General features: G+C 44.4%; 1 protein-coding gene across 9 annotated transcripts in view; it reads left to right on the top strand.

The window, feature by feature from the left end:
• ABCB10 (ATP binding cassette subfamily B member 10) overlaps positions 1-14,836 on the top strand; it is a 36,174-nt gene that overhangs the window by 15,543 nt on the left and 5,795 nt on the right. For 6 of the 9 annotated variants that reach the window (XM_040988070.1, XM_040988068.1, XM_040988067.1 and 3 more), the window contains 4 exons: positions 1,804-1,899; positions 3,362-3,571; positions 7,929-8,008; positions 11,278-11,458. In XM_040988070.1, coding sequence (XP_040844004.1) covers positions 1,804-1,899; positions 3,362-3,571; positions 7,929-8,008; positions 11,278-11,458 — 567 coding nt within the window. The remainder of the gene's footprint in view (positions 1-1,803; positions 1,900-3,361; positions 3,572-7,928; positions 8,009-11,277; positions 11,459-14,836) is intronic. The other 3 variants (XM_040988064.1, XR_005884699.1, XM_040988069.1) reach the window with 3 other exon arrangements.

Here is a 14,836-nt window from a genome sequence, read left to right as displayed (position 1 = left end):
ATCTGGACATAAACTTTCAGCTTAGTTGTTGAAAGTACAGTTGTTGGATCAGATGGCAACAGTATGGTTTGATTTTGTAAGAAACTGCCAAACTGTCTTCCACACTGGCTGTGTCGTTATGCATTCGCACCAGCAATGAGTGGCAGTTTCTGTTGCTGCCCAGCCTTGCAGCCTAATGGCTGTGTGTGCAGAGGCACCTCGTGTTACATTAGCTTGTATTTCTCTCATGACACATGATATTGAGCACCTTTTCACATTTCTTAGTTTTCCATTTTCCATTTAGGTCTGAATCAGGGCAGTTAGTTCTTGTGAAAGGTATAAAGTCTATGTCTACATTTATTTTTTTTTGCCTGTGGATATTGGTTATTCCAGAAACGTTTGTTGAAAAGATAGCCAGTGTGTTGTCATTGAATCTTCTTTGCCTTGTCTTTGCTTCTTTGTCAAATATCATTAACTATATTGATGTAGGCCTATTGTTGCCCAATATTTAATTCAAAGCTGAGATTTTAGCCTGGTATATCTTACATAACTATCCATATACCATAGGGAGATTATTTGAATCACATTCTTTCAGCCACCTTAATTGGAATAAATGCTACAAATATTGATTCTCCTATTGACATGGACTATCATACTTGGAGTTTCAGTTGTTAATTAAGTCAAAGTTTAAAAGTGAGTCATGATAGGGCTGGCTTTGTGGTACTAGCATCCCACATGGGTGCCAGTTCTTGGGTTTAAGACCTAGCTGCTCCACTTGCAGTTCAGCTCCCTGCTAATGCATCTGGGAAGGCAGCAGAGGATGACCCAAGTGCTTGGGCTTCCACCCACACAGAAGGCTCCAGGCTCCTGTCACAGCCCCTGCCATTTGGCCATTAGCCATCTGGTGGGTGAACCAGCAGATGGAAGCCCTCTCCCTCCCATCCCCCTCTAGCTCTACCTTGCACATATTTTATTTTTAAACAGCGATTTATAACACAAGCATTTTCCCTGTGTCTGAGATGCTGGTTCAGGCCTTTGTGCTATGATGGAGTGTCTAGGTTCTGTACCTGGCTCTTCTCCCGACTCCGGCTTCCTGATAACGCAGACTCTGAGAGGAAAGGATGATGGCTCATGTCGTTAAGTTCCTTCACCCATTTAGGAGAGACCTAGATGAAGTCCCTACCTCCTGGCCTGGTCCAACCCTACTTGTTGCAGCCATTTGGCGAGTGAACTAGCAGATGGAAGATCTTTCTTTCTGTGTCTCCTCTCTGTAAATCACCTTTCCAATGAAAATTAATAAATCTTTAAAGAAAAAATGATTCTGCTAGAATAATTAGCATTAAAGCAAATTCCTTTTTAGTTTTTAGCCTATGTGAGGATTGTATTTACTGAGTGCCTAAAAGGAAGATTGAAATTTGTAGGTTTCCCTTTTAAATAAAACTGATGTATTTTCTGTTCCTTTTAATTATGGGATAAGCATTATATTTCAATAATACTGCTTTTTTTTTCTTACTAGGAAGATTTTCTCTAGCATTGTAATTTTCATTCAGTGACTAATTAGTATGAGTATATATTTGTAAACTCCTTGATCAGGTATCCAATCATTAGCAGTCAAATGATTTGGAATAGAAAGTGCCAAAAGAAAATAGGGTACTAGAAGAACTTGTGAAAATAAATTCCCAGTGCTGTCTAAAATGCTTTTTGGCGGTAACAGATTTTCCATTACATTGATATTATTGTCACTGTTCCGGGAGAAGTGGGAGGGGCTGGCAGCTGTTCCCTGGAGCAGGTGGGTCTGTGTGTGACTCTGCTTCTCCTCCTCAGGTCTGAGCTCTTTCTACTCGGAGCTGATGAAAGGATTGGGCGCAGGGGGACGCCTCTGGCAGCTCATAGAGAGAGAGCCCAAGTTGCCTTTTAATGGTGAGTCTGATGGGAATGCTATTCTTGATGAGGACCAAGTAACTCTGGCTCTGTGCATAGCAAGACCAACTACTTGTGTCAGGCTGACTATGGGAAAGCAGTGAGGGAAAACAGGACAGTGTCCAGGGTTGTACTACAGGCTGGGGATGTCCATGGGAGCATGGAGGCAGACCATGTTGTATGCTGTCAGTTGGGCATATCTTCAAAGTTGACTTCTACCAATAGTATGATAGCAACAAGTATAGCCAGGAGCCTTGGCCAATCCTCCAGAGTGATTCTTTAGCATCTCACACTCACTTGAGGTGCCAGGATGGAAAGAAGGAAGGAGAAAATCATGCATACAAAAGTAGTCTTAGGCCTGGTGCTGTAGCCTAGGGGTTAAAGTCCTCGCCTGGCATGCACCAGGATCCCATATGGTCGCTGGTTCCTAACCCAGCAGCCCTGCTTCCCATCCAGCTCTCTGCTTGTGGCCTTGGAAAGCAGCAGAGGGCACAAAGCGTTAAGACCCGTGGTCTCACCCATGTGGGAGACCCAGAAGAGACTCCCCGCCCGTGGCTTTGGATCGGCACAGCTCTGGCTGTTGCAGCTGCTTGGACAGAGAATCAATGGATGGAAGATTTTCCTCTCTGTCTCTGCTCTGCTCTGTGTATCTGCCTTTCCAATGAGAATAAATAAATCATTTAAAAAAATGTAAAGTCTCCAACCTTCTTGGCAATTTGGGAGAAGGTGAAGGATGGTGACGGTAAATGACTAGAGCCATATTCTTTCTTATCAACAACTTCCCTGAGTGATGGGCCCATCTAACAAACTAACAAACTTAGAAGTGACTCTTGAGTACCAATCCCTCCCAATCACTCCTTGACTCCCCCCTAAGTCAGTGAGAGCCCAATGGATCATAGCGAATAAGCCCAGCGGAGAGAGGGTAGGCAGCATCCCCCAAATCAGCTACAAGTTAATATCAGCATAACAGCTCTGTGCTGCCCATCTGGTCCCATCTCTGTTGTGAAACACTTTCCTATTCATCACATTCTTCCAAAACACTTAGCATAGAAAAGATAAATTCCAGACAAAGTGAACTATGTAGAGGCAGAGGTATTATGATGGAAATGAGACTTTTGGGTTTGCTTTGCTCCAAGGGTGGATCTTAACTCCACCACATGGGAACTGGGGGTGAGTTGTCTGTGACCCTTGGTGTCCTCCTCAGTAAAATGGAGTCATGATTTCCACCTCTCAGGGCTGCAAGCATCAAGAGAGACAAGGTGTGTGTGGTGTCTCATACACAGCAGCTGCAAAGAGACACACAGCACTCAGGAATGGGCCTGCTGCCTGGCATACCCACTGAGTGCTTCAATGCTGAGACTCACTCTGGTGGGTCCTTCATCTTTTCAGATGCATGGGAGAACCGAGTTCCACTGAGTTTGATTTTTGCTTTAGGTAATTGATATTCTGTCTTGTGTTTCAGAGGGCATCATTTTAAATGAAAGGAGCTTCCAAGGTGCTTTGGAGTTTAAGAATGTACATTTTGCCTATCCAGCTCGGCCAGAGGCACTCATCTTTCAGGATTTCAGCCTGTCCATTCCAGCAGGATCTGTCACAGCACTGGTTGGCCCGAGTGGCTCTGGCAAATCTACAGTGGTCTCCCTCCTCCTGCGGTTGTATGATCCTGTTTCTGGTAAGTGGTCTCCCCTGCTGTGGTGCAGAGGCACTCTCCTGAGCATGTCTCTTACCCCTGTGTCCTTGGGGTACACTCAGATTATGCAGAGACCCTCCAGTGTGAGAGTTCTAAGTGCCTAGAGACAAAATCCCTTAGCCGGAGGATCTCATTGGTAGTGATGACAGCTCCCACAGGCATCTGCTAGGGAACCGTACGTTTCATGACCTACCTCTGCAAGTCGGTTGTGACTTCCTGAATTGCACCTCTTCATTGCTCATGCTGGTGCCTCCTCCCTCCCTGGGAGCAGGGAGGTGAGGCACACTCAGCAGCCCAGAGAAGGGACCTGGTGGTTGCAGAGCGTCCCTACCCGCCCTGCGAAACTGTGGAGCCACACTGTATGTCTGTCATGTGCTGGGAACAGGAGCCCTGACCTGAGAAGTGTTCCAGGGGAACTGTGATACCTTCTGCCTGTGACATTCAGTGATGATTATGTAGACAGTTTACTTGGAAAACAGTGATTCGCTTCTATGACAGCTCCACTGAAGACATTGAGAACTAGTAGGGATTTTCATTTTTTAAATTTGCATATATATAATTTTATTTTTAACTTTGTTTACATAGTTGAGAAGGATGTATGCCCATGCGGGCCCCTGATTATAGTGAGAAGAGTCAAGGTATGAAGACAGGAGGCTGGGACAAATGTTTCCCTTTTGTTTTCTTTTTCTCCTGTATCTTTTGGCAGAGAGGGTTTGGGGAAAAGAGCTGCTCCTTGCTGCCAAACTACATCAGCACTTCAAGGTTCAGGCTAGGTCATTTGATGTCATCTTAGAGACCCCGATGTGGGGAAGAAAGCTCTGGGGTGTTAATTCAGTGGTTTTTATCATTCTGAGGTGTTGTTGCTTTCATTACTCTAGGGTTAAGAAAATCTTCCCAAGGTCTGTTGGTTGACAAAGTCCACTTTAGTGCATTTACACACCCAGATACTTCCTACAAAGCTTGGCCAAGAAAGTTGTCCAACTTGTTCTGCTTTCTGTCCTCTGACAAGGCACTTGATGTTCTCTGCTGGCCTAGATGAGCTGGCTGTTGTGTCCCCCATGTGCATCGGGCATGCTGTCCACTGAACAGGCATCAGCAACTGAGGAGGCCCAGTCCCAGTACACGTACTCCAAGGTCTAACCACATATCCTGTCCTTTTCCCTGTGGCCTGAGTGTGTCCAGCAGTCTGGTTGGGGAGTTACCTAAGAAACTTTGCCTGAGGTGACCCCAGACCTGGCTGTCATATGCACCAGCTAGTACGGGGTCCAGTTCGGCCCATCGCCCGCATCGGCCTACACATACATACTGGTGAATGTAGTTGCTTGGTCAATTCTGCCCCCAACCCCATCTCCCACACAAACCGATGCATGCTGTGGTTTAATCCAATTCAGCCTGCCACACACCCAGCCCTAGCACACACCAACAGGAACTGCAGCCCAGTTGGAGCAACCCTGAATAATTCCCACCATACCCATTCCCAGCCCTGGCATTTGTACTGTGCAACAGTCTAATCTGGCACATCCCACAATCCATCCAGCTCTTGTATACACCCATGGGTGCTGTGGCTTAGCTCAGCCCAACCTACCCCTAGGCCCAGCACAAACATATGCTGATGGATGTTGTCACCCTGTCTCACTTGTGATGGTGGCTGCTAGGCCCCTGCCTGGCATGGTCTACCACAAGTCCTGGCCTTGGCGTGTGCTGGTGAATGCTGTAGCCTGGCTCACCCTAAGACCTGATCCTTGGGTAGATCTACTGGTGCTGCAGCATTCACCAGCACATGCCAAGGCCAGGACTTGTGGTAATTCCCATGAGTGTTGGTGAGTTCTGTGGTCATGCCTAGTTTGCCCCGTCACCACCCCCAACTCACACAAACCAGTAGGTACTGCATATCTCCTACAGAATCTGTCCCTTGGCCTGGTTCATTTGTGTGCCAGTTGGTGTCAATGCCCAGAATTGCATGGCCATCCCTATTCTGACACTCACTGACGGGTATTGTGGCCTGCCAGGTAGACCCCCAAGCTTTAGCTTTTGTGTGCGGGCAGTGGGTATTGCCAACTAGCCAGCCCAGGTTGCCCATGTGTGTAGTGGCATTGATCTGATCCAGACATGCCCTCTGTTTTCCCATCTTTTAAGACACCCAGTCTCAACTCCCTCATTTACCCGCAAGTACAGTGACTCAGTCCACAGAAGCCCCCAGAAGTCATTCCATACTTATAAAGTACTCCCTTGGTGGTCCCCACTCCAATGTGTCCCCAGATCCCCTTCTCTGAGCAATCCACAACCTTGCCACCAGCACGACCCCAGGGCTTCTATGCTGGCACACTGGTATAGTCAGCACAGGTTTGGCATTAACCGGATCCAGAATGCCCACCAGCTATTGGCTGTTTTTTCTCTCAGCAGTGTAAACTCTGTTATTTTTTCAATCTCGCTTTATATTTAGCTGCCTTAAAGGCATCTTTAAGAGTACTTTTAGCTCATAGTCTACCTGAAGTTTATAATCAATAGATATATATCAATTTGTCTTTGGATTGAAAAAATAACAGAGTTTACCAGAAATCAAATAAGAGTTAAAAATCAAATCATGGGAGCCAGTTTTGTGGCATAGAGTTAAGCCAGCATGTGCCATGTGATTTTCTGATCCAGCTCATTGCTAGTGTGCCTGGGAACTGGTTGGGCCTCTGCTACCTGTGTGGAGACCCAGAAGCTCCTGCTCACCCTGTCTCAGCCCTAGCCCTGGGGCCATTAGGGACTGAACTAATAGATGCAAGATCTCTTTGTTGCTGTCTTTGCTTCTCTCTACAACTCCACCTTTCAAAGAAATTAGTATTTTTTTTTTAAAGTCAAACTTTGAATTTAAAAAGACATCTTCTGTGTTTGTACTCGATTAAAACCGTGTGAGGGCTGCTTAAGTGTCAAGTTAATATTTGACTTGCAAATCCATACCCATGAAATCATCTCCTATCTTAAAATAAAATTTACTATAATATTTGCCTCTGGAATCACTCTCTTATATATATATATCCTAGATATAGTATATATATAAAAAAATATATATCCTAGTCAGGTGGATGCAAATAAAATCAAAATATTTAATCTTTAGTTCATTCATTATGTTAAATAAATCAAAAATGAAAATTATACTTGTATTTCTGCTATATATGGTCTGTAGAGCACTTGTACTTTTTAGTCAAGGACTTCACATTTTTGCCAGTTGACAAAAATGTCCAGCTGGCTTGTAGAATGCCACAACAGCAACTGTGAAGAAATGGCATTTCTTAACATTGCCACTGTTGCTGTCATCACCAAGTATTGTTGAATAACTTCAATATATAGGACTATTTCTGTTAATGAAGCTCATAGAATTAGCACTTGCCTATTTAGAAGCTCTGCATGGTATCAGTCAGACTGTTAGTACCAAATAACAGAGTCTCTTCAAAAGACTTATTTTTATTTGAAAGGCAGATTTTACAGACACAGAAAGAGAGACAGAGAGGTCCTGCATCTGCTTGTTCACTGCCCAAAGGGCCACAAAGGGCAAAGTTAGGTCAGCCTGAAACCAGGAGCAGGAGCCTCCTCTGCGTCTCCCACAGGGGTGCAGGGTCCCAAGGCTTTGGGTTGTCCTCTGCTGCTCTCCCAAGGCAATAAGCAGGGAGCTGGATGAGAAATGGAGCAGCCAGGATATAAACTGGCTCCCATATGGGATGCCTGTGCTGCAGGTGGAGGACTAGCTTGCTATGCCACTATGCTGACCCCACAGAGATATTATAAGGAATAACAAGAAGCTTTAAAAATCACTAACAGGGCTGATAAAAATTGGTTGAGGGTTGAGCTTCTAGGACACATCTCAGAAATTCATCACTAAACAAAACCTTCAGGGTAGCTGCTAACATTGGCATGGTCAGGAAGCTGCAGAATTTGGCAACCACGGTCATGAGTGCCAGCATCACAATTGCTAACTGCAGGCATTCATGCCAGCAGCAAGCACCACATGGCTTGCTTCTCTCCCATGTGATACTCTTCTGAATTGAGGATTAACCAAGTGCATCTGATTTGTGAAATGTTAAGTTACTCTGGAGGTTCTTGAGACGCATTCTCCAACCTCTTGGCATACAAGGAGATGAGCTGGATGAATGAACTAGGTGGGATAATCATCTAACCATGACAGTGAGGCAACAGGCTTGGTCAGTCCAGTGGTGTCAGATCTCCATTTGGAGATTTTGAGTATGTTTTTGTTTGATCTTTAAAAGCCGAGTCCAGAGTTTCCCCCACTGGATTATTTCTGTGTTCACATCAATCACCAACTGTCTGACACTCAATGACTCTTCCTTTCTACAAGGAACTATCAATCTTGATGGCCAAGACATCCGACAGCTAAACCCAGCATGGCTGAGATCCAAGATTGGGACCGTGAGTCAGGTAACAATAGGGGCTTTTATTTTTGCTTTACATTTTTAAGAAATTACTTTTGTCATTTTCTATTTTCTTGGCCTTGAACTTCTTCAGAAAAAAGCAGCAGAAACGTTTCAGATGTATTGCTTTAGTTGCACATGGCAGGTTGCTTGGGCTTGTAATGGTGTGGTTTCCTGAAAACCTGAAGCACTTTAACCAGCTGAAGCATTGCCTTTGTGTCTAAAGCCTGGGATTGACGGTACCTTGTGATGCAGAGAAAATGACAGAAGCTTTGATTGACTCCTCCTCAGTTCTCATTTTTATCACCAAACCCACTGTACCATTCTGCGTAATGGTAGCAAAGTCTGTGGCTGAAACCAGAGTCAGAGTCTGCCTTCAAAGAAGTTGCAGATTTCAAAGTAGAATATGGAGGTCATGTGGTCTCACTGATGCACTGTTTTCATAAGAATATTTGGAGCATGACCTTCACTGTGTCTCTTTTGTTATCACCAAGCACAGCAGACCCTGCCTCCATCACAAGCCTTTCCTGTAATGAGCACAGCCCACCACTAATGTCCCATTCCATACCCTCCCCTGCCCCTCAGGCCACTGGATCAGGGGCAGGTCAGGTGGTGATAGGGTACTTAGCCTTCTAAGGAAATCTGCATGTTGCACTTTAATGGATGGGGAAAAGAAGTGGCAGTTTGCCTTTGTTTGAGAACTACTCCACAGGGACCTAAAAAAAATAGTACTCTTATCTGGTTTGTGTGTTTCAAAAATAATGGATAAATAGGCATTCTTCCTGTGTCCTTAGTGGAAGACAAGACTCAGATTTATGGTGATGTCTGTGTGTCATGTACCATGTGTGGGGGTCCCTGGCACAGGGTCTTATTTTTGACAATATGGTGAGCACTACAGATGATAAAAAATTAATTCTGTTTATGGTAAAAATTGAGGATTTTTTTTTTCCTAAAATATTTATTATTTATTTGAAAGGTATAATTAGAGGAAGAGAGAGAGATTTTCCATTTGATAGTTTCCTCCACAAATGATCATATGGATAGGGTGGAGCCAGGCTGAAGCCAGGAACCCAGAACTCCAAAACTCCATCCAGGCCTCCCACATGGCTGGCAGGACCCTGGGTACTTAAGTCACCTGCTGCTGCTTGCCCAAGCACATTAGCAGGGAACTGAATTAGAAGTGGAGTGACCAGGACCTGTGCACATATGCTAATGCTAGTGTCACAGTGGTGGCTTAATTTGCTGTATCACAAATCTGGCCCCCAACTTGAGTTTTTCAAGAGTATTCTAGGACCCTCCCCTTGCCTGCACCGGGATCCCATTTAGGCCTCAGTTCATGTCCCAGCTGCTCCACTTCCCACTTGTGGACTGGGAAAGCAGTTGAGGATGGCCGAAAGCTTTGGGACCCTGCATCTGCATGGGAGACTCAGAAGAAGCTCCTGGCTCCTGGATTCGGATGGGCTCAGCTACAGCTGTTGTGGCCACCTGAGGAGTGAACCAATGCATGGAAGATCTTTCTCTCTGTCTCTCCTTCTCTCTGTAAATAAGACTTTCCAATAAAAGTAAATAAATTAAAAAAAAAAATTTAGGTGGGCCTAGTATGATAGCCTAGTGACTGAGGTCCTTGCCTTGCATGCACCAGGATCCCATATGGGCCCCAGTTCATCCACCTCTTTCCTTCCAGCTCCCTGCTTGTGGCCTAGGACAGCAGTGGAGGATGGCCCAAAGCCTTGGGACCCTGCACCTTTGTGGGAGACCCAGAGGAGGCTCCTGGCTCCTGTTTTTGGATCAGCTCAGCTTCACCTATTGCAGCTACTTGGGGAGTGAGCCAACAGATGGAAGATCTTTCTGTCTCTCCTTCTCCCTGTGGTTCTAACTTTCCAGGAGCAATAGATAGGGCTTTGAAAAAAAAATATTCTAGGAGCTGGCATGGTGGCATATCTGATTAATCCTCTGCCTGCTAGCACCAGCAAATCATATGAATGCCAGTTCAAGTACTGGCTGCTCTTCTTCCAATCGTGCTTTCCACTTATGGCCTGAGAGAACAGCAAAAGATAGCTCAAGCCCTGTAGCCATTTAGGGAGTGAGCCAGTGGATGAAAACCTCTCTCAGTTCTTCTCTCTGTTTAAAATCAGTCTTTCAAACAAAAATAAATCATTCTAGGGGCCAGCATTATGGTATAGTACGGTAAGCCTCTGCCTAAAAAGCTGGCATCCCATATGATTGCTGGCTCAAGTACTGGCCAGTTTAGTTCTAATCCATATCCTTTCTAATGCTTATGAGAAAGCAGCAAAAGATAAGTCAAGTGTGCAGGCCCCTGCAACCATGTGGGGAACCAAGAAGAATACCGAGTTCCTTGCTTTGGCATGGCCCAACCCTGGCCAGTGCAGCCATTTGCAAAGTGAACCAGAAGATGGAAGATGCTCTACCTCTCTGCCTCTCCTCCTGTCTGTATAACTTTGCCTTTCAAAATTAATTTTTTAGAGTATATTGGGTGAATTTATGATAAGGAAAAGAGTGTCTGAGAGCTCTTCAGTAATTTCACAGATTAAGTCTCACATTTTACTAGGCATGTTTGATTTTTTTGTTTGTTTAACAAACAAAGCAAAGCAACAAAGAGACACAGAGAAACAGATATTCCGTCCAATGGTTCTTCCACTGTTTGTTCTGCAACTGCCCACAATACTTGATCCATGCCAGGCCAAAGCCAGAAGCTCCCATCTGGGTGGTGCATATGGGTAGCAGGGGCCCAAGCACTTGGACCATCATCCTCTGTCTTCCAGGAACAATAGCAGAAAGCTGGCCTAGAAGTGAAGTTTCCAGGACTCAAACCAGCACCATGACATGGGATGTTTCAAGTAACATGTTGGTGTTGCAAGTGTTGGTGTTGGTAGCTAAGTGTGCTGTGCCACAAGGCTAGCCCCTACTAGGCACACCTAAAGTCTGTTTTGTTTTAATTTTTATTTATTGGAAACATAGAAAGATCCCTTATGCTATTTCACTCCCTCAAATTCCTACAACAGCTAGGGCTGGTCAAGGCCAAAGCCGGGACCTAGGAACACAGTACACGTGGGTGTCGGGGATCCAAGTACTTGGGGCAGTCACCTGCTCCTGTCTGTGAAGTGTGTGAGCAGGACCCTTAGATTGAGAGCAGAGCCGGATCTTGAAACCAAGGCACTCTGACATGGGATTTGGGTCTCATCCCAAGTGGTGTTACTGTAGGCCAAACGCTCAACCCTGAAATTTGTGATAAATGTGATTTTTTCCAATTTGCAGGAGCCGATTTTGTTTTCTTGTTCTATCGCGGAGAACATTGCTTATGGTGCCGACAACCCAGCCTCAGTGACTGCTGCCCAGGTGGAGAGAGTGGCTGCAGTGGCCAACGCGGCTTCTTTCATTCAGAACTTCCCCCAAGGCTTTGACACTGTGGTCGGAGAAAAGGGTGTTCTCCTCTCAGGTAGGTTTTCTTACTGTCCTGTAGCAAAGAGTGCTCCAAGGAACCCGCCACAATTTTCCAGATTGCATTAATATTTTCTAATTAGGATTTGTCCATATAATTTTATGGAAACAGCCTCACTACTTTCCAAAAAATCTCACATGTGGCTAATTTCACTTTTTATTTCCTACTTTGAAGGTATTCCCAAAAATCCCACTGAATAGTACTCAACGTCACCCATCCCTTTTCTCCTTTCCTTTATTCAAAATATTAGTTTATATATTTAATAAGTGGAGAGGGAGAAATATGAACGTACCTCTGTTAACCAAGATGGGTGGAACAGAGTTTCTTGTCTAATTGCAAGAAAGACTTAAGGCGTGAGATACAGGAGCAGTGGTAAGCAAGGTAAGGCATCTCAGACAGAATCTGAGAAAAAGGACCCAGCCGTTCAGGCTGGGGTAAGCATGGTTACATAGTTCAGTACACCTGACAGGCCAGGCGAGCCTCTCAGGAAAGACTGACAGTGCAGTGCGTGTTCAAACGGGGGCTTATACTGAAGCCAAAAGGAGAAACATCACAGGCCAGACAGGAAAGTGCCTTCTCACCCAGGTTACGGCTGAAGGGCAAATGCAAAGCATACTGGGGCATCCTGGTATTCAGACTCATCAGTGGTGCCACTTGAATCTACCGCGTGCTAATGTAGCAGCCTGGGCCATCACCCCACACAGACAGGACTGGGCAGGGCATCCCAGTAAACCACACCACAGAACACAGGGAAGGGGACAGGAGAAGGCAAGCCAAGCTCTAGATGTAACAATGTTGACCAGGAAAAAGACTCCCTAGTGCTTTTTTATTTCTTTTGCGATGCTGTAATTTGCCCAGTATTTGTTCATTCTGTTGTTAACCCCTACTGATTTTCCTATATTTGCTAGAAGTAACAACTTGTTTTAAAAAAAGCAAAAACAAAACTGGGTCTTATTAAGGAATGGGGTCCTGTTTCTGCTGCCAGTTCTCCTTCCCCTTCCTTCTCCTGAACGGAGGAGACGTAGTTGCAGACATCCCTGCCATCCAGAGGTAGGAACTCCTGCTCATCCTGTACCTCTGATCTGTCACTGTGTAGCCAGTGGACTGTGCCACTGCATCACCCATACATTTATACCATGTAGCTCAAAATTATGTTTTTGGGTTTACCTATTAAATTCCTTGGGCTTCCAGATTGTCACTAGGTGGCTGTGGATACTAGTTTTCTTCAACTCCTAGAACCCAGCTATCCTCACATCCACCACATGGCCCATTCAGTTGTCTCAACCGAAATGAGAACTAAAAGCCTTAAATAGAAGAGTTAATACATGAAATCATTCCATAATTTGGAACAATTTAACAGAACGAAAAAAAAAAAAGAGCTTATCAGACCTGGTTAGAAAATTGACAGGAAGTAACCAATTAAACAGAAACTATTAAAAGGAAATATTGTAAGGTGAGGATTTTTTGCAAAGGCATTTTAAAATTCAAGATCAAGTCTATTTCCAGGGCCTGACGTGGTAGCTTAGTGGCTAAAGTCCTTACCTTGCATTCACCAGGATCCCACATGTGTGCCAGTTCCTGTTCCAGCTACTCTACTTCCCTTCCAGCTCCCTGCTTGTGGCCTGGGGAAAACAGTGGAGCATGGTCCAAAGCCATCCTTGGGACCATGAGTGAGCCAGCAGATGGAAGATATTTCTCTCTCTCTCTCTCTCCTCTTTGTAAATCTGACTTTCCAATAGCAATAAATACATCTTTTTAAAAAGACTATTTCTAAATACTTACTAATGATATATTTCAAAAACCTTGTTGCTTTAGCAAATCAGATTTTAATCTTATGTTAGTGTTACTTTTTAGAAAACACGGTAAGCAATATTTTTAAAAGTGATAGTAAGTTTTATCATACATAGATTTTTCTTTCAAGATTTATTCCTTTCTTTTTTATATATATATTTTTTTATTAATTTTTATTTATTTATTTTTATTGCAAAGTCAGATATATAGAGAGGAAGAGAGACAGAGAGGAAGTGCTTCCATCTGATGATTCATTCTCCAAGTGATCGCAACGGCTGGAGCTGTGCCAATCTGAAGCCAGGAGCCAGGAGTTCTTCCAGGTTGCCCACGTGGGTACAGAGTACCAAGGCTTTGGGGCATCCTTGACTGCTTTCCCAGGCCACAAGCAGGGAGCTGGATGGGAAGCAGGGCCACCGGGATTTGAACCAGGGCCCATATCCGAGCGCATTCAAGGCTCACTGTGCTGGGCCCAAGATTTATTCCTTTCAAACCTCTGTGACCTATTTTTTGTAAATTACTTTAGTTAGTTTTCAGGCAGTCTTGGATTATTTGTCATACAGGAACAAAGATGAAAAAAAAAATGTTAACAAACCCAGATACTCCTCTTTATAGAATTTAAGAGTCATCAAATGTTGCATAAGAACTTACATCCAGACTTTAGAGACCTGGGGAGGGAACTGCTGAGACTTGTGTTTGAGATAAGGGCCCTGCCTTGGGCTGGGAGATAACTGGTTTTGCTCCTCCCTCCTCCCACCAGGCAGATGGGTGGGAATCAACAAGCTGCAAGTCACTGTGTGAACAAAGACCAGGAAAAGGTTTCCATCATTCTCCATGGTTTTTCCAAAGCCGGAGACCTCATTTGATAACCTTGCAATGCGTTTCACAGAATCCAAATTAACTAAGACAGCTATAAATAGTATCTTAGATCATTGCAAGATTAATAAGTATTTTATTAAAATGAGTATTTTAACCAAAGCTGTAGACCAGATCTAATCAAAGTCACTGTAATCTTTCCGTTATTAAAAGTAGGCAGAGGGTCTGGCACTGTGACACAGCTGGTTAAGCTGCTGCCTGCATTGCAGACTTTCAGTGTGGACACTGGTTCAAGTCCTGGCTATTCCACTTTGAATCCAACTCGCTGCTAATGTGCCTGGAAAACAGCAGAAGATGGCTGAAGTGTTTTCGGCACATGGGAGACCTGAAAGGAATTCCTGGCTCCTGACTCTGGCCTGCCCATCCTGGCTATTCATCCATGGGAGAATTGAACCAGCAGATAGAAAATCAATCATTCTTTCTCCCTCTCTCCATCCTCCTCCCTTCCTTTTTTTTTCTCTCCCTCCCCTCCTCTTTCCCTCCCTTCTTCATCCTCTCTATAATTCTGCCTATCAAATGAATATTTTTATATTGACTACTTTAAGACTACTAAGCTCTAAGTAATTAAAGTTCATAACCACAACAGAGAACATATAAAACTTCCCCAGATGCCTAAAATTCGCATTGCCTAAGTCAGATACAACAACACAGAAAAACTTTGATTGAAAAGGATTAGGACATGACATCAATATGAACCCATTACTTAGTTAA

Source organism: Ochotona curzoniae, unplaced genomic scaffold, assembly GCF_017591425.1.
Source record: "Ochotona curzoniae isolate NIBS_2020 unplaced genomic scaffold, NIBS_Ocur_1.0 contig_4797, whole genome shotgun sequence".
In the NCBI taxonomy this organism is placed as follows: Eukaryota; Metazoa; Chordata; class Mammalia; order Lagomorpha; family Ochotonidae; genus Ochotona; species Ochotona curzoniae.
The sequence above is the reverse complement of the archived record's forward strand: the minus strand, read 5'-3'. Positions and strand labels throughout refer to the sequence as shown.